Source organism: Gymnogyps californianus, chromosome 28 (genome assembly GCF_018139145.2).
Source record: "Gymnogyps californianus isolate 813 chromosome 28, ASM1813914v2, whole genome shotgun sequence".
Taxonomy (NCBI): domain Eukaryota; kingdom Metazoa; phylum Chordata; class Aves; order Accipitriformes; family Cathartidae; genus Gymnogyps; species Gymnogyps californianus.
The window spans coordinates 5,173,461-5,194,954 of NC_059498.1; the positions used below are offsets into that span (position 1 = coordinate 5,173,461).

At 58.2% G+C, this 21,494-nt stretch overlaps 3 protein-coding genes and 1 non-coding gene across 4 annotated transcripts; 2 read left to right on the forward strand and 2 right to left on the reverse strand.

Moving 5' to 3' along the window:
- The first annotated feature begins 352 nt into the window (after positions 1 to 352).
- Positions 353 to 4,782, forward strand: PHOSPHO1 (phosphoethanolamine/phosphocholine phosphatase 1). Its single transcript, XM_050911820.1, has 3 exons — positions 353 to 449; positions 2,983 to 3,099; positions 3,970 to 4,782. The coding sequence occupies exons 2-3, from the start codon at positions 3,055 to 3,057 to the stop codon at positions 4,729 to 4,731; spliced, it is 807 nt and encodes a 268-aa protein (XP_050767777.1). The 5' UTR covers positions 353 to 449; positions 2,983 to 3,054; the 3' UTR covers positions 4,732 to 4,782.
- Positions 4,783 to 6,853: 2,071 nt separating this feature from the next.
- Positions 6,854 to 11,461, reverse strand: ABI3 (ABI family member 3). Its single transcript, XM_050911876.1, is given in 10 exon segments — positions 6,854 to 7,014; positions 7,251 to 7,276; positions 7,278 to 7,401; positions 7,489 to 7,655; positions 8,062 to 8,157; positions 8,311 to 8,393; positions 9,071 to 9,156; positions 9,159 to 9,246; positions 10,089 to 10,256; positions 11,345 to 11,461. Coding segments are annotated over 10 exon segments (1,116 nt in total).
- Positions 11,462 to 14,063: 2,602 nt separating this feature from the next.
- On the forward strand, positions 14,064 to 14,666 carry GNGT2 (G protein subunit gamma transducin 2). The gene is made up of 2 exons (XM_050911899.1): positions 14,064 to 14,147; positions 14,541 to 14,666. The coding sequence occupies exons 1-2, from the start codon at positions 14,064 to 14,066 to the stop codon at positions 14,664 to 14,666; spliced, it is 210 nt and encodes a 69-aa protein (XP_050767856.1).
- A 2,728-nt stretch (positions 14,667 to 17,394) lies between these two features.
- TRNAQ-UUG (transfer RNA glutamine (anticodon UUG)) lies at positions 17,395 to 17,466 on the reverse strand. The gene has a single exon. It is a non-coding gene; the product is annotated as a tRNA-Gln (tRNA).
- Between the last annotated feature and the right edge of the window lie 4,028 nt (positions 17,467 to 21,494).

The window sequence follows — 21,494 nt, forward strand, 5'->3', positions numbered from 1 at the left end:
AGCCCGAAGTCGCACGACGGTGCAGAGGGCTGCCGGGATGCGCAGCAAGAGCTGATCTGCAGAGGTAGCGAGGGCAGCGAACGTTGCTGGGCTTCAGCCTTTCCTCCCTGGGCCTCTTCGGGGCAGAAAGATCCCGGGGATGGCTGGAGGTATTGCCAGAGGGGAAGAAAACATCGAGATTTTGGGGATAAACTACCCTGGGAAATTATTCTCGTGGTGAACCCAGCAGCTCACCGCTTTTATCAGGCATATTTTGACCCTCATCCTGAATTCAGTTTGTTTAAGCCTTTACGTTTGACGTGATTAATGAGCAAATGTCTGTTTTATTTTCTGTTTCAACATTCAGGCTTTGCATAATGTTAGGAAGCGCAGCCGCTTTTCTTTTATTTTGGAGGGAGTCCCTTTTTTGCAGACGGTGGACGGACGCGCTCCCGGGAGGCAGCCGCCGGGTGAGTCATTTCCACGCAGAAATAGCTCCGCTGGGAGCGGTGACACGGTCCTGCAGGGATTTCGCTTCTCCCTACCCCGGATGGAGCCAGCTGCTCCATCCCACGCCGCTAGCGGTGTGCCCGCGGGCACCGCCGGCTCCTGGCTGGATTTAATGGGAGAATTTAGGGCTGGGAGTTTTGCTAAGTATTTTTTTTTCTCATCTCCACTCCCCTCCTGCGCGGGGGAGAGTCAGGGTTTGAGGTGGCCCCTGCCAGACCCCACAGCTCAGCCTGCTTGTCTTTAGCTGGAGAGGATGAGCGCTGGTTTATTAAGAGTTGCTCCTAACGCTGCTATCTCCCTTTTCTGTATCGTAAGGGGAAAACAGCGCATGGGGGAAGGATGTAATTTGCTCAACGGCCCCCAGAGGCCGGTGGTGAGAAGTCCCATCCCGGACCTTTATTCACTAAATAACGCTGGCTTAGGTTTTAATTTCTCCTTTGCGTAAAAGCAATGCACGTTTTGATACAATTAATAGGAGCGTTGGGGATGGTGGAGAGCAGAAGGCGGCTCTTGCAGAAGCGTGGCAGGGATGCTCCCATCTCCTGCCGGTAGATGCGGGGCAGCAATTGTCCAAGCTGACTTCACGGATTATCGTTTTCCTTAGAAATCCCACAGAAAATGGTCCAGTTGCCTCTCTCCTCCCCCGTGAGCCACGAAGGGGACGCTGCCGTCAGGGCGCTTGGCTCAGAGCCCTGGGCTGGGAGAGGCTCTGTGCAGCAGCGGTGGCAATGCCGGGGACACCGGGGTGAGGAGCCTGGTAGAGCAACTGATTTCGTTTTCCAGCTCTTGGGAATGGATGGATTTATCCCCGCTGGGGTTATTGGTGCCCACGGTGCTTCAGGGAGAGCAAAGTGATGCCTGGGAGGTGGGGAGGGGAGGCGAGAGCTGCAGGGAGCTCTGCTGAGGCTAAATTAATGTGAGATTGAGGTGGACGATGCTGCTTCTGACCTCGTGCTGGTCAGCTCTCCTTCGAGAGCTGAAGTAAGCCGAAAGAGACCAAACGGGCTTTTCCCCAGCTCGTAGGTCAGTTTTTTATGTACATAACACCACGTTAATTCAGGAGAGGTGACTAAATGGAAGGTGTTTGGGGAACCTCAGCTGAAAAGTGCTAAAGGGACTGTAGATTGCATGGAGGTTGCTGTTCAGCTCCATGTTTGACCTCATCTGCCCGAACTCCAAGATGTGTGCTGTTAGCCTTTGCTCTTTTGCAAAATGCAAGAACCTTGGGCCCCAAAGAGCTTTTTTGGGGCAGGTTAGCTCCCCGTGTCCACGTTGTCCCTTACAGCCGCCTGTAATGGTGTCCACGGGGTTAACCAGCCATTCCAGTGCCGCTGCATCAGTACCACGACGTCTCCTTAAGGCTTAGACCCAAATTATTTTCTCACCGCTGGCAGCTCTTTAGAATATAATGACAAAAATTACAATTCCTTTTTCTTGTTTAATCTTTTTTTTCTGTTTCTCTTGGTTTGGCCCTGAAAATCGTGGTGGCTAATCCCACCTCCCGGCTGGCTGTAGCATTATTTGGCTTCAGATGATGTCTGTAAATAAACATCGTCTTTTGATGGACGCTTCTACGAAGAAATAACTAGTGTTTGGTTTGAAGGTGTCACAAAAAGTCGCTTTTAGAAGATTTCAACCCGGGGTTTAATTTTGAGTGCCCGCTTCCTTTTGCAGTGTGCCACCTTTGAGTTGCAGTTGTGGTTTGTTATTTTAGCAGAGTCATGAATCGCGTTTGTGCCCAAAATAGTTTGATGCTGGGCTTCAAACCAGACAAATCCCACACAAATCACCTTCAGCTGAAAAAGTCTTCCTGTTGTCATGCGGATGACAAAAAAGTCATTGAAATCCTCCTAGCCCCAGCTAAGTCGAGCTACTGGTGCCCAGTTAAAATTTCCCGTGTCCCAGTGTGTTATTCCTCCCGCTAACCATCCGGCTGAGTTTCCAGCCAGGTTTGGCTGCAAGGTTGGTTTTCTGAGGTTTCCCATCGCTCTGCTTTGATCGCTGTGGACTACAAGAGGTCGGCAAAATGCAGGAGGCGTAACCTGGGCTCTGCCTTCGCTGCAGGGCAGCAGACTGGCACATCCTCACCGGAGCTGCCTGGGCACCTGGTTTCATTCCAGGATAATTACTCCATTAAAAGAAACACCCCGAACTAATTATACTGGAAGAAAATCAGGGCAATTTTGGAACAGGGCATATGTTGCCGGGGTTTATTGCTGAGCCGTTCTGCTGGCTGCTTTCACGTGCGGCAAAGCCTGGGCACTCGGGGGAATTAAGAGGGATCATACGCATTAAACGGGCTCTGCCCGCTCACCCCACTCTTCGGAGACTCCTTTAATTCCTCCATTCCTGGTACGAAAGGTCCTGAGCTTGGGAGTTCGCTGCAGAACGTAGAGCCCGGCCGTGCCGTGCTGTTTTGGTGCTGTGCCCGAAGGTGGCAGCCGGGGAAAACCCAAGCCATTAACCAAACTCCCCCTTCTTTGTGGTTTGCAGCCAGGAGAGCAGCCCGGCGAGCCCTAAGCGCTGCCTTCAGCAACACGCTGCCTGCAGAGTGATGGTCTTAAAATGAAAAGGTGCTGTGAGGGCGTTGGGCTGCCATGCCTGTTTAAGGTCAGTGCCATTCTCACCCGTCTTGTCCTCTCTGAGCGGGGTTGTGTGTGTCCCCCCCCTCTCTTCTCAGGGGCAGGGAGCAGGAATCGGGTCCCCATCCCTGCAAACCTCTGGCCGCAGGCAGCACGGGAGCAGCCGGGAGGTGAGCGGGTGCTGCTGGGGCCACGGTGGCTTTAGCCGAGGGGAGCGGGTGGGCACCGGGAGGCTGGGCTGGGGCTCACCGGTTTTGCACCGTGTTGGCAAAATGGGTTTACTTTGGTTTTAGAGCAGGGCAGGAGGCGGCTCTGAGTTACCCCAGGCTTCTCAGGAGCCTGCGGTGCCTGCAGAGTCCGACCCAGGGGGAAACTGCGCCTGGGTGATGGAGCAAAAAAAATCAACCCGCAAAATGTTTTCCTCTGTGGGGAAGAGCCAGACTTGCCCTGGCAGCAAGAGGGGGCTGCAGGGACACAAACCCCTTTTCAGAGGTGGGACAGGAGCCTGTTGGGGAGTAAACCCCTGCTCCCGAGAACCCTCCCTGCACAAAACGCCCCGAGGCGCAGTCTGGCCCCGCGTCCCATGGGAGGACGTGTGCGGCGGTTGCTCGCCCCAGTGACCGCCTTGACTGCAGGAATGGGATTAGCGGTGACAAAATGATCTCTTTATAGGCAGGATAAATGCCTTGGGGCTGGCCGGGGCTGAGGTATGTCAGCAGGGGATTAGCCGCCCCCGAGCCCAGCGGGGCTGATAAGCTGCCTTGGGGGTAAGGTAGCCAAGGAGCATCGCTCTGCAGGGCTGGCAGCCTCTTGCTGCTGTGGTTGTCACCATCGCTGTGCGAAGGCTGAAGCAAAGTGGCTTGAACTAACGGCTGGACGTTATTCTTCCACTTCGCAGGGTGTTGGTATGGCCAGCCCCCGGCCTCCCAAATACCTCCTCATCTTCGATTTCGACGAGACCATCATCAATGAGAACAGCGATGACTCCATCGTCCGGGCGGCGCCGGGGCAGGCGCTTCCGGAGCACATCCGACAGACCTTCCGCGAGGGCTTCTACAACGAGTACATGCAGCGCGTCCTGGCGTACATGGGGGACCAGGGGGTCAAGATGGGGGACTTCAAGACTGTCTATGAGAACATCCCCCTGTCCCCTGGCATGCCGGACCTCTTCCAGTTCCTCTCCAAGAACCACGAGCTCTTTGAGATCATCCTCATCTCCGATGCCAACATGTTCGGCATCGAATGCAATCTGAGGGCAGCCGGTTTCTACTCCCTCTTCCGCAAGATCTTCAGCAACCCGTCCGGCTTTGACAAGAGGGGGTACTTCACCTTGGGGCCCTACCACAGCCACAAGTGCCTTGACTGCCCGGCCAACATGTGCAAACGCAAAATCCTAACAGAGTACCTGGCGGAGAGAGCCCAGGAGGAGGTGGAGTTCGAGAGGGTCTTCTACGTGGGAGATGGTGCCAATGACTTCTGCCCTTCTGTGACTTTGACTTCAGCTGACGTGGCTTTCCCGCGGAAGGGCTATCCCATGCACCGGATGACCCAAGAGATGGAGAAGAAGCAGCCTGGAGCCTTCCAGGCCACTGTTGTCCCCTGGGAGTCAGCTGCAGAAGTTGCCCGCTATCTCCAGGAGGTCCTCAAGAAGAAGTGTTGAGGATGGCTCTGAAGAGACTTGCTTACTGTAAGCAGCTGGGAAAGGAGAAGCCTGGGGGGGGTCACACCCTGTACCCCACGCTCATCGGCACTGCTCGCTCAGCCCCCACGCCTGGGTTGCTTTCCTGCCTTTCCTCTCCAAGCTCCTTTCTCCCCGGTGATTAAAGCACTTTCTCTAGGTCCCCCCTTCTCCTTCCCCTGCCACGTTGAGACGAAGCCTTCTCTATGCAGCTCAGACATCTACTCCAGCGTGGGTGTTGCCAACACTAATGGTGATTTTTTTGTTGTTGTTGTGTTGTTTTTTTTCTTTCCCTTTTGACTTCACAAGAGCAATTCCTAAAAGACCAGAAGCCGGCTCCCCGCGGGCTGGGCCCTGCACATGCTTCCTCCTGCCTTCATCCCCCTCGCCTGCCCGACCTCCGCCGGCCACGCCAGGAGCTGCGTGCTGTTGCCTTGAACCTGATGCTCGAGGGCTCCTTGCCTCTTCATGAGGCCGCTGGAAATTTATTGCGGAAATTCGTGCTGCTCGGGCTCCCCGGCTTGCCCTCCGCACCCTGCCTGGGCAGGGCGGCTCCTGGCTCAGTTGCTGAGCCTTGCGATGGAATTAATTGTCCCTTGAGACTTTTATTATCTGAAAAAAACATGACGTGAGGGACAGGAAACCTTTTGGAAAGGTGGTACGTTTGGAAAAAACCTTTAGTGCCCATCCCCAGGGCACGGCGACTGCATCCCTCTGCAGGGAGGAGGACCTGCTTTGCCTTCCACCTCCATCCTCTGCTTCTGCTTCCAGGGCAAAACATCCCCCGTGTCCCTGGGGTGGACGGGTTCCTCCTCGCCTCCAGCCATTACCAGTCGTCTCCTTGTGTTTGCTGGATCGTATCGACTCCCTCTTACCCCGGGGGTTGATTTCCCTCCTGACCTGGTCGAGAGGTGCCAAACCTCCCCCCGGGAGGTGTGGTGCTGTAAGCACTTCTCCTGGCATCGGGTCCCCGGAGGCCAAACCCCCCCCCTGCCCCGTGTCCCCCTGCCCTGCTGCAGTATTAATTGCCCCTTCTAATTGCACTCTGCGGGGGGGGGGGAACCTACAGTATTCGCTGCTCTCTGGTGTTGGCTTCTCCTGGATTTATCCACAGCCTTACCGGCCCCTGAGGGTGGCTCGTAACTCCTCCAAAGCGTAGAAACCCTGACAGCAAACCTGAGCAGTAAGGAAATAACCAAAGCAGCCCTGAGTTGTTCCTCCTCTATTTCATTTCCCCCCCTCTTCGTTCTTCCTCCTCCGGACCCTGTTCAACTGTGTGGAACTTAAAGCCATGGAATTAAAAAAAATACATATATATGTATATAGATATATATCTATATATTGCAGATACAAACAACTTGTGTATCCAGGACATAAACCTGGGTGTGAAACGGCTCTCTGAGTTGCACGTACGTGTCGTTTCTCTTCCTTGGGCTGGTGAAAGGCGGGGAGGGAGGGGAGGAACGGCGTTGGAGGGGGAGCAGCAGAGCAGGGCCAGGGTACAAGCGATGCTCTGCAGGGGACCCTGTGGGGACCCCTCTGGTGCAGGATTGGGCCCCGGCTCATCCCCCTCTGCATCTCAAGCCGATGGGGACGGCAGGCAGGTTCCCTGGGGTCACAGCTGGGTGCTGCTCTCCTCCTTCCTGCGGGCATTTGGCCCCCATCTCCTCTATCTGCGCTTCGGTCCTGCGCTGCCCTCGCTCCTCCCGTGGGGCCGGGAGCATGGCCAGGATCAGCCCATGGGACCAACGTGCCGCCCACCACGTTGCCATCGGCTGAGAGAGCTGCGGTGTCCCGGTGCTAAACCTTCCCTGCACCAGCAGCAGCCAGGGCTGCTGTCATTAAAAACGTTAAGAAAAGGAAGATGGGAGAGGGGCTGGGCATGGGGATGCTCTGGGTGCTAGAGGCTACCAGGGTGCAGCGGTGCCGGCAGTGGCACCCAGTCCAGCTGCCCGTGCAAGGGCTGAGCTGTGTGAAAGCCCAGCCATGCAAAGCCAACATTGAAAGGCAAAGCAGAGCCCTGCCCGAGCCGGAGCAGGATGTGGCCCAGCCGGGCGAGTGAGCCGGGTTGGGGGGTACAGGGGGGGCTGCCCACCCGTGGCACTCAGAAGGGCTCCACGTAATTGCCGGGGAAGAAACCTGCTTCCTCGCCCATGACGCCCTCACACCAGCCATCCGAGTACCGCCGCGTGACGAAGAGGAGGGCCCCAGGCTGGAAGGAGAGCTCGTTGTCCTTCTGCCGCGTGTAGGGGTAGAGGGCCACCACTGTGAGAGGAGGGAGAGAGGGGCCATGGAGCCTGGCAAGGCCACCACAGGGGACAGGCCACCGCCAGGAAGGACTGGGGGGGACAGGGGGACGTGAGCAGACCACGGCATCACTTACCATCCCAGCTCCAGCCCATGCCGGGGCAGAGTTGGGCCCTCAGTGCCGTGATTGTGAGCAGAGGCTCAACCAAAAGCACCACGGCAAAGAGATGGGGGGATCTGGGGATTCACCATACCTTTCTCCAGGTAGCTGTCCGGGACCCGGGGGGTCCTCTGCGGCAGGCAGCGGCGGTGGGGCCAAATCCTCAAAGTCTGGCAAAGCTGGTGGTGGCAGCGGTGCCGGCTCGAGGTCATCCGGGGCTGCAAAACCGATGGGGGGATGAAGGGCTCCATGGGGGGCAGAGGCTACATGCAGCCCCCCCACGTCCCCGCTAACCCCCCATGCTGAGCATCCCCGGACCACCGAGCACTCACCTGGGGGCATGGCCAGGTCCCCCGGCGGTGGTGGGAGCAGGTCCCCGGGGAGAGGCGGGGGCGGCGGGATGGCAGCCGCAGGCGGTGGGGATGGCCCTGGCAGGGAGGGGAGCGGCAGCGGCGGCGCGGGGATGCCTTCGCTGGGGGCTGCCGGGGCTCCGCTCGAGCTGAGGGCGGAGGAGCAGCAGTGTCAGGGTGGGGGGGGGGGGGCCAGGCTGGGGGGGGCTGGCTCTTCCCCCCACTCTTTGAATACAGACACTTGCCCAGGACAGGGTGCCACTCGTTGCGGTCACTGTGTGGGCAGGACACCCTGGCATCTGTGTGCAAACCCTGTACAAACCCTTTCCCCACCCTGTGCTTCAGTTTCCCCATCGGAGACCCTCTCCGTAAGAGGATATTTTTGCTCTGGAGACAAGCATTGCCCAGGGTAGCAAATCTCCCACTCCCAAAACGCATATTTTTCATCAAAACCCCTTTGCAGCAGAACCTCCTCTGAGCAGTGGGGTGACAGTGGCTGCCCCGGGCTCTCTTGACACCCCCAGGCCCTCCCGCCCCCCCAGGCAGTGCCGGTACCTGACAGATATCAGCGAGGAGGTGGAGGAGGCTGCAGAGAGCTTGCCCTCGGGAACTACGGGCGGCTGGATGGGCTCAGGGATGCGGGTGCTTCTCCTGCGGGCAGAGCGGCTGCTGAGCCCCCAGCCCGGCCGGCGGCTCGGCACAGGGATGGGACCCCGATGGCAGCAGCATCAGGCAAGCCCATGCCATGTGTCACTGCTCGGTGACACAGACAGGCAAAGCCCCCATCCCCACCCGCAGCCTCACCCCAGGGTGCCCGCAGCCTGCGCCGCCGACTTGATCCCCTTCCGAGCCAGGGTGCCCGTGCGGGACAGCTGGGTGCTGTGGTCCTGAGGGCACAGGGAGACACGGAGACGCGATGGGTGAGGGCAGCCACAGCTGCCCCACAAACTCATTGCACCCCAGAGGCCTGTGACACCCCACCCACCCACCCACCCACCGCGGGAAGCAGCACCCCGAGGTCTCTGCTGGGCCCCCCCCTCGATGGGAGCAGCCGAGCGGAAGGAGCCGCCGATGCTGCGGTGCAGAGGCAGCCGAGAGGCGCCCGCCACCATGGGAACCACGGCCCCAGCGCCGCCACTTCCCCTCCGGCCCCGCTGCGGCTTTGCCGGGGGCTCACGCCTGCGAAGCTGCCGAACCCCCCCCCTCCCCGTGGGCGCCTTCCTGCGCGGGCGGTTTCAGTGCTGGGAAAGGCACCGTGGGGGTGAGAGCATCGCGGCTCAGCACCGGCCCCAGCGGCGCTGATGGCCTTTGCTGAGCGTTGTGTGCCTTAGTTTCCCTTTGCTATATTGGACCATGTCCCCCCTCCCCAAGCTGGGACCACCGAGCCCCAGCAGGATGAGTCCTGGAGTGGGCTGCAGGGCATGGACAGATCCCGCTTCTCCATCAAGCAGGGATTTGAGCCCACCTGTGCACCCATCGGTGCAACACTGGGGACATGGGGGACTGAGAAAGCCCATCCAAGCCCCCTCACCCCTGTGGGACACCCTCCTAGCCCTGGGCTGACCTTTATGCCGTGGCCGATGTCATCCAGGATGCTGAAGTTGAGGGGTTTCCTGTAGTAGGGCTCCAGGCAGGGCGGGCTGGGGGGGACATGATCTTCTGGTAGGACGGGAACCTCTTGCTGACGGTCAACAAGCCAATCTCCCGGCGAGACACCTTCTCCTTGTGCATGTCAACCCTCTGTGGAGACGACACTGTTCCCACCGTCCCATTCCAGGTTCTCCCCACCTCCTGCTGCCCCCTCCAAGTCCCACCACCCTTCCCAGCCCGTCTCCCTGCCTGTAAGGGAAGGGTTGCAGGGAAGGATCAGGATTGAGCCTGAACGCCCTTGGCCCGGCCAAAGCCACAGGGGCAGATCCTGCTCTGCTCTATCACAGCAGAGCGAGTGATGCCCTTGATGCCACCGCAGCGGATCTGGCCCTTCCTAAAGCAGGGGATGAGGGAACAGGGCAGTGGCAGGGGGATGTGTGAGCCTCAGCCACCCATAAGCTGTTTTCCTGCTGCTTCCAGCGTGAGCACCAGGTCCCGTCTCTTCCGTGGCTGGAAAGGCTCCAAGTGGCTTCCAAGTGCTAGGAACAGGGCGGGTGGCCACAGGACTCTGCATCCGTGTCCCTAAGCTCTGGGAGGACAAGGCCAGGCTACAGCAAGAGGAAAGCGTGGCAGCCAAGTCAACACTCAGAGCCCACTTTGGCTCCTCTGAGATTTTCCAGGCAGTTCCCACGGTCCCCTTCACTGGGATTTGCAAGTGACCAGACTGGGAGAACACCCCAGAGACCAGTTTCCCAGCCCCAGGTGGACTCGTCCCCCGTGATGTGTTGGGTGACCCCCACCACCACCCAAGGAGACGGTCTTGCATTTCCACTGCAAGGTGATGCTACAGGGGGGCTGACGGGCTCTTCAAGCTGCGGGGAAGGAGGGTCTCCAGCCCTTTCGAGCTGCCCAAACCCCCTTTCCCAGAGCCCATCCCCTTCTCAGGACCCAAACCCCAACACGTGCCAGCACCGGTCGGAGGACGATCCCACCTGGGCCACGCAGCTGACGTCGGCCTCCACCTTCCGCAGCTCGGCCGCTTGCAGGTCCAGCAGCCGGAGGAAGGCGGTGGCCAGGCTGCTGACCTGGTACGTCACGCTGGCCAGGGACTGCGTGCTCAGCGCCATCGTCTCCTCCAGTGCCTTCCGCTTGTCGCTCGCCTGGAGGGGGAAACCCAGCCGGTGGGATGAGCCCACCCCGTGCGGCCACCGCCACCCTCCATCTTCACGCTGGAGTCACACGGTAGCAAAGATGCTTCCTTCTGCTTTCCAAATGCATCAAACTTCCTCCGGCTCCGCCGGCGGGACACACAGGCACCCGTCAGGCAGCGGTGCTCAGCTTTTCCAGCATCAGGGAGTCACCGTGATTCCTCCCCGGGATGCTGCCGCCGTTTTGGCAGGGGCTGGAGCCGAGTGCCCGGCTCAGCTTCCTGCCACCCTTGGGAACGGCTGGCCATGCCGCCAGCCGGCTACGCGTGGGACAGCCGGCCATGCCACCAGCCGTGCCACCAGCCGGTGTCTCAGTTCTCTGAATAGTTCAGCACGTTTCCCCTTCAGCTCCGCTCCAGCAGGTCCGACCCCTTGGGAGCAGCCCTGGGGTCTGGCTCGAGCCAGCGAGGCCACAGACACGGGCTCTGCAAAGCACGCAGGGACCCCTCCAGCCAAGACACCCTCCCCAGCAAACAGGGCCAGAACAAGCCTTTTCCCTCCTATTTCATCCCAAAAGCTCCTGCCTCCTCTTCCCTCAGTGGGGGCCAGGCAGGGGGGAGGAGGAGGAGGGACACCAACGGCGGCAGATCTTCATGCTTGCTCTGCGTGTGCAGGCACCCAGCTCCCCTCTGCCCTGCCAGGAGGCACCTCCGAAACCCTGGGGACAGCCCGGGGACAGCCCAGGCGGGGCTGGTGTCCCTGGTCCCCTCCCAGCGCTTCTCCGGAGGCACCAAACCTCTGGAGAAATCTCCCTTCATCCCAAACCCACCCTGAGAGCTGAGCAGAAAAGCTACTGTGGAGCAAGAGGGGAAACTGAGGCATGAAAGAAAAAAACCTAAACAGCGGCATGCAATGCTTGGTAGAAACCTAAAAGGGATGCTCAGGCTCCCGTCTCCGAGGGCAGAGCCTTCGCCGCCACCCATCAGCCACCCCTCCGGGACCACCATCTCACCAGGACTCCCGGCTGTCCCCAGCACGGTGCCCAGCCCCAAAGGCACAGCTCATCCCGCGATGTCCCCGACTGTCCCCGTCCCCCTCACCTGCAGGTAGTTGCTTTCGCAGTAGTCGGCGACCCTGTGGAGGTTGCAGTGGTGGTCGCGCAGGACCTGCCGGCCAGCCGGGATGTCGCGCTGCTGTAGCTGCTCCAGCTCTGACATGGTGCCGGGCTCGGCTCCCACTTCCTCCCCGGCCGCCTCGGCGCTGGGTTTTGAAGCTCGCGGCGGTGCTGACGCAGGGCCCGCAGGCGCCGCGGTGTCCCGTCCGTCCCCCCCCCTCGAGGGGACACCCCGCAGGCATGGAGCCCGCTCCGGCCACCTTCACATCACGGCCCTCTGGAGAGTCAGGGGTGGCGAGGAAAAGCGAGGGGCCAGCGGGGAGGAAGCCAGCATGGCCCCAGCCCCATGAGGGATGTGTTGGGAGGCAGGGGGGCAAGCCCCCAGCTGCGGCTAGTGGTCACCCCACCGGGGCAGGGGATGAGAGCGGCTGTGACGGTGAAGGATGCGAGTCACGGAGGAACCGGCAGTGCAGGGTGGGGGTGAGCGATCGAAAAAGATGCCCACCCCCATCTCTGCCACCCGTGCCCACCCTCCATGAGCTGCTGCTGCCCTCCCGGTGGGTGCGAGGCTGAGCCGGGCTCGGGCACATCCAGGCAGGGTGATTCCCTTCCCTTTGCCTTTATCAGCCAGGCAAGAGACACAGCCAAGGGCAGCGCTTTGAGTGCCCGGTCCTCCTCCCTGGGAAAGCCCCCTGCACCCTGTGCACCCCACGCAGCATCGCCCTGGTCACCCAGACCTCACTCAGCTCAGGGTACAGAGGGATGCGACAAGTGACCCCACGGAGGCATCCGTCCTTCCCTCGCCCAGACAGCGTGTCCTCCTCCGTGCTTTGCTAACAGTGTTTCACGTCCCCACGGGTGAGGCTGTGCCGAGGGCAGGAAATCCCCCTCTGTCCTCTCCTCCTCCTCCCACAGATGCTTCCTTGGGGCCTCCCAGGCTCTGTCCTCAGCCCCAGCGACTTTGCACCAGCCAGACAGGAGCGAAACCCACGTTAGGGCTCGGCCCTTCCTGAGCCCGCAGCCCCACCAGCACAAGGACGAGGGAAATGATTAATTTCCTCCAGCACCGGCCCAGCTCCTCACAACCCTGAAGGACCGAGAGCCGCCTGAGCTGCTCCCGGCCCCCGACGAGGCTGCGCCAGCCCCCAGAGCTCCCCTCGCCCCAGCTCCCCTCCTCTCCATCCCCTCCCTAAAACTCGGTGAAAGCTGCTCCGATTCCCACAGGGGTCCGTCCCTCTGCCCCAGCCAAGGCAGGACCCAGACACCCATGGCAGGGGCTCAAGGGCTTCCCAGGTGCCCCAGCCAGCCAGCCACCCACCCCACAAAGCATCCTTCCTCCCCCATCCTCATCCTCACCCTCCCCACAGCCCCACCACCAATTACCCTGGGCTTTGAGGCTAATGCCCGATGCCTGACCAGCTTATTCTCCTGAGTCTATTATCAGCTTAAGGACCAAAGACATCTGCTCCCCGCTACCCTCTCAGAGAGCTGAAGGAGTCTTCAAGCCCGGAGCAGGAGCGTGAGGGTCCAGTCAACGGTGTCTCCTCTCGGATGGATATCTGAACATCTCTGCCGCTGAGAGGGGCAGCCCCTCGTCCCCAGAGGTAAGTGGCTTTGCTCCCTCCAGGTACAAATGGCATCGTGGGGTTCACCCGGTTTGGGAGCCACCTTCTCCGTGGGTCAGTAGTACGGCTGTGCCACGGCTTTCTGCTCCTCGTGCTCTGCCACGAGCATCTCCCGGGGCCGGCTGTGCCCCCAGGACATCAACAGGGAGAGGAGCACTGGGCACACACGCCATGAGAGCAGCTGCAGAAAACCAGTGGGGTCTGGGACACACAAGCTTGATGCCTTCCAAAGCAGAGCCAAGGCATGTTTCAGCTTAATCACATTTACTTTTTTTTTATTTAAAAGGTTGTGGCCAGGCTTTTAAACCCAAGTTTTAACATGGGAACAGATCTCAGCAGCACAGGCCAGCTGTGCAGGAATCTCACATAACCCTTGGACAGGCTTTTGTGAAAAAAGAGCTGGGCTTTTCCAACCCACACGGCCCCAAAAACTTTCAGTCGCAGCAAGCAATGCCTCTGCATGCAAATAGGCGAGTTCACAGCAATGAAGGGGCCGTGATCCGTGTTATCACTTACCTGGGGGGGAAGGCACAAGGAGGGGCGAGAAGGAGAAAAAAAAAAAAAAAGAGATTTAGTTCCTTAGAAAACCTGCAAAGATGCTCTTGCCCAGGCACAGGACACCGATCAGGAAGGTCTAGTTTGCAGACCTGGGCATCCAGGCTCTTCTATGAGGCTGCTGCTCCGACAGCCCCGAGGCAGCGGCTTTTCTCCCTGCTCAGCCAGCCCCACTCAACCGGCCACCTCATGTCTTGGGGAAACAGCCTCTGTGGTAGCAAAGGCCTCTTTAAAAACCAGGCTGGATCCTCCTCCGCTGCCCTCAAACTGCATCTGTCGCTCAATGTGCCTGCTGAGAACAAGCAAACAAAAATCTGGTTACAGCAGATGTTACAAGAAGGGTTTTGAAAGGTGCCTCCTGCCTCGGTTTTCTTTTAACATCAGCCCATCTCTCACCACGGGGGTAGCTGAGACATTAGCGGCGTTTGCAATACTATTAGGGCCAAAGCAATAGTCCTAATGTGCCTTAGGAGAAGCCCAGCTATACAATAATAACGAGCTGTTTCCCTGCGGTTACAGGGCAAAATGGCTCAGGACATGACAGAGAAGGAGCTGCTGAAGATGGAGCTGGATCAGCTGAAGAAGGAGGTGAAGAACGAGAGGCAAATGGTGAGTCTTCCACCCAAAACGCAAAGGGGCCATTCCCCGGGGTAACTTTCTGACCTGATCGTGCTGCAAAGGAAAAGAACCACAACACCTGAAATTAAACCTCAAATACAGGCAGAAGCATATGCATTCGCACCTCTCCCCTCGAGGCAAATGTCCCCCTCGGGCTTAGCCCCACGTCCCAGAGCCCAGGGGCTGCAGCCCTGCACCCGGCGAGGTGCCCGTAGCACCCTGGGGATGCTCTCGGGGATACCACATGCTGGGTGGGATGTTCAGGCCACAGTTCCCCTCTCCCGGCTGCACGAGTGGGTTTGTAGGCAGCTGACGAGCGGGAGCGCAGCTCTGCAGTGAGGATTCGATCCCATAACCCACATGGAGTGTCTCCTTCCTCGGCAGGTCTCCAAGACTGGCAAAGAGATCAAGGAGTACATCGAGTCCATGGCGGGCGAGGACCCGCTGCTGAAAGGAGTCCCAGAGGACAAGAACCCCTTTAAGGAGAAGGGTGGCTGTACGATAAGCTGACCCCCCCCCCGTTGCTGTCACCGCCGGGCACAGGGATGTTCCCATGTGCAAGCCAAGACTGTCAGAAACCTGCTTTCCCTGTAGTCTGACCTCAGCACTGGGGAGTCCAGAACCAAAGCGTAGCGCATCTAAAGGATGGCAAGAGAAAAAAAAAAAAAAAAAGAAAAAAAAGAGAAAAAGAAAAAAAAATTACCCCACTGCCACCGGAGATGAGGTTCAGCAGCCAGCGCAGCGTGTATTTTTATGCTCTCACAGCTGATCTACATTTGGTTTCCTGCAAGCAAAACTTCTGCATTTTTAGCAGCCAGCAGCAAACTGGGTTTTAATGAAACCGCAGAGCTGTGTCTGGTCTCAGACTTCTTCAAGCAGCCCAGCCCCGGAGCCGAGCCCCGACTTGCTGCAGAAGAGCCTCCCAGCAGGACCCTGCTCAAGTCAGTTCCTCTCCGTGCCTCAGTTTTCCCATCTGGCACAGGAGGGAAATACCCATCCCACTGCTTTGAGGCTTCCAGGGGTCTGAAGCTTTATTCTCTTTATTTCTATGCATCCCTCCAGCCGGTGACCACCGCTGCCCACCACTCCTACAGCCCACGGCTTGCACCCACCATGCACCTTGCATTGAGAGCCAGGGGATGGCCAGAGCAGGGCTGGGTGGGCTTCACCCAACACAGGGTAGGGCATGGGAAGGAGCAAGGCTCCAGACAGCTTGTTTAAACCCTCACCCTGGCTCTCAGTCTCGCTTCCTCTTCTGGGAAACCCCTGGCAGCCGTGGGAAAGCAAACCCAGGGCTGTCAGGTCCTGCCTGCGACCACGGTGGCTCCGGGCACTGCCTCCGCTTCACTGTCAGCTCCCCTCTGCTGCCGCGACCGGGCCCCGTACGGGCAGAAGGGCTACAAAGTCTCGTCCCACCATGTCCCATCAGCGATGGGGATGACTTGGAGCGGGCAGTTTAGGGGGCAGCAGCTCCTTGCAGTAAGACAGGACTCGCCGAGCCCTAAGCTAGCAATGCCAGGCCATGATCCTCCTGCTCCCAAGGGCAGCTTTTTTCTAGGACAAACTTCATCCCCTGCTTGATTGAAAAAAAGCACATCAGCTGGGGCACAGCCAGCTTCCCAGTTCAGCAGGGTGATACTTTAGGGAAGGCTTCTGGGGTTTGTTGTTTGGGGTTTTTTGGGGGGGTGTTGGGTTCTTTTTGTTCTTGTTTGTTTTTTAAATCTATTACAGCTACATACTATTTTTGGGAAAACTCTCCAAAACTTCCCCAGACGATCAACCCCAAACAGAAGCAGCAACTCTATTTTTCAGAGCCCCTCAGGTCCCGTCCCTGCCGCAGGCTGTCCCCATCCCGCTTCTGCTTCACGCTAGCCCACCTCTGACATCGCAGCAGCCCTCGGGCCCACGGTGAAACGCTCCCCCGAGGTCCAGACAGCCTCTGCTCGGAGGTCACACACGTCCCACGGCAGATTTAGACCCAGCGAAGACCGATGGCCGCAAACTCAGGGCAGGAACAAATCCCTTCCACCCAGTGTTTGGGAGGAGGCGATGGTGCAGCAGGTCCCTGCTGCCTGTTGGGAAGGCTGTGGGTCTGCTGCGATGCTGGCGGCTGCTGCTGGGGCTCCGGGAGCACACGTGGAGACGGGCCTGGGACAGTTTAAAATGCCGTGCTTGCAGGGAAATTGCTTTTGACCCCACTCGGAGCGGCGTTTTCCTGCCTGCTGGGCCACCGCTTGGTCTCATCGACGGGCTGGCCCTGCTCAGCACCGTGTCCGTGGGGTGGATGGGGTCCCTCGGCACTTCAAGCCCCGGAGACACCCCAAGATGGGGGCTCCCTGGCAGAGGACAGACACAAGGAAGAGGCTTTTCCTCAGGCGGGAGGGACCCCGCCACCCCCCTGCAGCCAGTATCTCCACTCCGCGCACCTCCCTAGCCCAAAAAGACAAAAATAAAGGTGGCTTTGTTCTTTCTTGCAGACGCTAAATAAACCTGCCAGCTCGACCATGGCCTCTGTCTTTCTTGTGGCAGCGAGGCACAGGGTTGCAGGGCCGGTGGCCCTGAGGAGAGCGGCTCTGCCAAGGCCCGGCTCCTGGCCCTGAAGCAGAGCGCCGGAGCCCGGGCTGCCCCTAATCCGGGCCGATGACCTGGATGCGGCCAGGTTTCCTGCGCTCGGAAGGGATTGACCCGTTAATCAACGTTAAACGGCTGGAAACCGGCGTCAGAGCCGGCTAAGCCGCTGCTGAAGGGATTCAGGACGTTTCTGGCCCAACGGTGGCTTAAGCCAGGGTCGGGCCTTTGAGGCCGTTTACCCCGAGACCTCTCACACCGCCCACTCGCGTTCGCGAACACCCGGTGTCGAGACCACCGCCTCCGCGGGGCCACTACCATGGAACGCCGCTACCAGGCGGCTCCGCTACACTATAACGCGCTGGGAGGCGGAGCGGAGCGCGCTTCCAGCCAATAGCAGCGCGGGGAGGTGAGAGTGTCAGCCGGCGCGCCCAATCAGCGCCGGCAGTTGAGAGAAAGCGCGCCCGCCGTCCTCCGCCCCGCCCCTCCGGCGCATGCGCAGTGAAGAACGGGCGCCCCCGCACAAAATGGAGCCCGCTCGGGGGCTGGGAAGACGCAGCGTTGCGGGGGGGGGGGGGGAGCATCCCCGGTGCTGGCCCCCGGCCCGGTTCGCGGCCGCCTCCCGTCGCGTTACCGGAGTCGGCGGCGAAGGAGGAGCAAAAAGGACGCGAGGTCCCACCGAGATTTGAACTCGGATCGCTGGATTCAAAGTCCAGAGTGCTAACCATTACACCATGGGACCGCTACTTACCCAAGCCCTCGCCGCGCCCTCAGTCTACCCCGCCGCCCACGGGTGAAACCGCCCCCTCCCACTCCGTTCCTCGCCCCCGTGGCGACGGGGCTCTGCTTCCCACCCACACCCACACACCCCACCTCTCCGGTACCGCCCGTGCCGATGTGGCGCGTCCGTGTACCCCGGGGTTAGCCCCGCTCCGCTCCGTGCCCGGCCGTGGGAGCGGGGGGGGGGGGGGCAGGGGGAACCGTCCCTTGTACCCCCCCCGCCACCGCGGGCAGCCTCCGGACCCTCCCGGGAGGCTCAAGGGCACCGAGAGCGACCGGTCGGTCGCTCTCGGTGCCCTTGAGCCTCCCGGGAGGGTCCGGAGGCTGCAGCGCGGTTGAAGAGCAGCACCGGTGCTTGCACGGTCGGGACGCGGCTGCATCCCCGTAGGGGGGGCTTTGCAGAGGGTCCATCATCCCCCCCACCCCCTTCTCTCCCGGTACCCCCGGGCAAGAAAATTATAGTAATTATTCCTACAAATCCCATTAAATCACGATACCGGCCCCGTTTGGGTGCTACCGGTACCGAGGACAGGCCGTAGCATCCTCCGGGATGGCCCCAAGCTTCACCGCTGCCACCCCCGCAACACCCATTTCCCCCTTTATTTCTCTAATTTTTTCCCCCATTTCCCCCTTTATTTCTCTATTTTTTTCTCTATTTCCCCCTTTATTTCTCTATTTCCCCCTTTATTTCTCTATTTCCCCCCTTTATTTCTCTATTTCCCCCCTTTACTTCTCTATTTCCCCCCTTATTTCTCTATTTCCCCCTTTATTTCTCTATTTCCCCCCTTTATTTCTCCATTTTGTCCTCCCCCCACCTCCATAAAAACACACAAACACCAATTTTTTTTTTTTGCTTGTTTGTTTTTTTTTTTTCTCTTTATTTTTCAAAATGAAACAGTGGAGTAAAGCGGTTTGTGGCAAAAAAAAAAAAACAAAAAAAAAAACCAAAACACAAAACCAAAAACCAAAACAACACAAAATCTTGCTGGAAGAGAAATGGAGCCCACGTCCATCCGTAATCCCAACTCCACATCCAAGCCAACAAACTGCCTCACGCGAGGGGACAAGGGAAGAACACGGATTAGAAGAGGCAAGGAGGAGAGGGAGGGGGGGAAAGGCGAAAAGAAACAAATCAGCTGAAAAAAGAGGAAAAACAATATCATTATAGGAAAGTACAATTTTTTTTTTTCCTGAATAGCCTGAAATTGTACTGGGGCGGCTGCCGGGAGAAGCAGCACCCTTGGGTGCACCCGTCCCGTGGATGAGGAGGTGCTGGGTGCTCCCGGTGTCGGGGTGCAGAGTGATGCGGCACCCCGAATTCAGCTCGATCACTCGCCTCGTGCTGCCATCAACCCGCTGCCGCCGTCCTGCCCCAAAAAGCCGCTGGGAAAAAAAAAAAAAAACAAAACCAAACCATCGACTGCGATTTCCCCAGCAAAAAAACGGGGTTCAGCCCCGCCGGGCTGGGGAAGCGAGGAGGATGGAGGTGTACTGCTGATGGAAGAAGTAAATATCCAAGTTCAAAAGGAAAAAAAAAAAAAAAAGTAATGGAAGATTGAGCATTAAAAAAAAAAAAATAATCAGTCACAACCAAACATTTCGGACTGCTGAGGTCTGGAGCTTTTACAACTAATGACCACTTTAAAGTGAAAAGAAAGCCCATAAATTCTATTTTTAAAGAACATTTTTCTTTGGAAAAAGAGAGTAATTTCTTTTTTTTTTCCCCTAAACTACAGCATGTGGAGTTGCCACTACCTAGTTTTTAATCTATTGTCGCTAAGAGGTAGATAAACAAAAATGAATTGGTTATATATAAGGTCGTGCCCCGGGGTCTGACGTGCGGTGAAGCTGAGGGACTCCACGGGCACTGGCCGCTCGGGGCTCTCAGGAAAATCTCGGGCTTCACGGGGGGTTTCATCTCCTCTGGAGCCACCCTAACATTTGCCGGGTTTCAATTCGGCCGCAGGAGCCGACGGAGGCGGCAGTGGCACGGGGCGGGGGTCGCGGTTTAGGGCCAGATTTCCTCCTAGAAGTCAAGGAATTTGATCCCGAGATGAATCCGGATGCGCTTCGAACAAACCGACGCAATTAACTGCTGGGTAACGAATGCTCACGCCAATTATGGCCACTTTAAGGATTACTTTCTGCCCCGATTCCGGTCAATCGCATGGATTTCCCAGGATGATATGCCAACAGCAATGGGAGAGCCCAGCGAGCCCAGCACCGTTCCCTGCCTCCCGTCCCCGCCGTGGGCAGCTCTGCCGGGGCCGTGCTCCGGATCAGCCCTTCCCCGCCCCGAAACATCGGCAAACTCCTTCCCGCTGGACTTAGTGTTGCTTTGCAGAGACCATTTCCCAAACTGGTCCAAAAAAATGGCTTCAGTTCTGTTGTACATCCCGACTCCTGGGGCTTAAATTATTAATATTTTTTTCTTTTTTTTTTTAAGCAAAAAATCCCTTTCGGTCTTAGCTCGTGCTGATCCGCAGCACCCAAATACTTTCCACAGTTCATAACCCACCGCCCTGCCGCACCGGCGGGGACGGGCTGTGGCCGTGGTCCGGCAGAGCATCCCACCGTGGTCCGGCAGAGCATCCCACCGCCGTGCCCGGCAGAGCATCCCACTGCCGTGCCCCGGCAGAGCATCCCACCGCTGCCGCGCCTCGCCGCCGCTCCGAGAGGTATTCGTCTTCAACAAAAAACCTAAAGAATTCTGTAACGTACAGCAAAGCAGCAGAGATCAAACGCACACCCGAGTCAGCCCGGGGCTGACTTTTCAAGGGGTCTGACTCGGCCACCAGCTGATCCCACCGCCCTCCCGGCATCCTCCAGAGCCTTCCTCATCGGCTCTCCTCTTCCTCCTCCACCACGCAGCTCTTCCTAACTGCAGGGCGTAAAGCCAGGACGCCAAAACTGCCTCCCCACCAGCCGGGAGGGTCTCTGCTGAGCTCGGGGGTGCCGGAGGCCGGATCCTGCCGTGGGGGGCGGTGAGGGACCCCCCCCGTCCATCCCTCGGGGCTCCCTGTCAGCTCTGAGGTAGTTTGCACGTGTACGTTTCCAGCTCGCAGCACCTGCATGGTCTCCAAAAAAATTCATGATTTAAGAGCCTCTGGCTGCTTTCGCTCTGCTCTGGATCTCATCCACAATCACAAATGAGTTCAAAAAGAAATAAAATTAAAAAAAAAAAACAAACAACAAAACAAACAAACCCAAAAAATAAGAAGAAAGGCGGATTCGACCGAATGGGGACGCATCTCTCTCCTCCCCATGCGCTGCCGATGCGGAGCCGCCGTCGGACATCCCAAATTAATTCTAGCCTTGAACAGTTATTGCCAAGCACCCGCTCCGAGGCCGCATCCCAAGCGCCAGGTACCCGGCACGTGGCCACCCACCTCCGACCAGCAGATCGAAGCCTCCCGAGCTCAAGCACCACTCGTTCCCGCTGCCCCATCGCCGCTCCCGGCTCCCAATGCAAATCCATAGCCAAATCCTGCACCCTCCAGCCAGGAAAGACCACAGCCGGACTCGGCACGGCACAGCCCCAGCGGCTGCCGGGAGCCAGCGTGTTATGAGGATGCTTAAATATTTCCGTGCCCTCTCAGGAGAATACGTGTTTCACAGGATCACACCGATTTCATTCAAACAAAACAAAAAGCTACAACGGAAAAAAGAAATTAAAAATGACCGAAAAAAAATCAGAACACCCCCCCCCCCCAAAAAAAAACCCCAACCCTCGGTTACTAAATTCTCCAAAAATAAGAAAGTTCCAAAAATATCAAAAGCCTATGTTGTATGGACCAGCAGGGGACAGGGAGGGAAGACCTACATCAATAAAAAGAAATTAAATTAAAGAAACGTCTTCAACTGTCTTATAGCAAGTCTGCGTTTCTGATCTTTTTTTTCAGAGCCTAGAAAACACTCAAAATAGTTGGAGCTAGAAATTTTAAAAGATTTTTTTTTTTTCTGGCACTGATTAACTACCTGACTAACTTT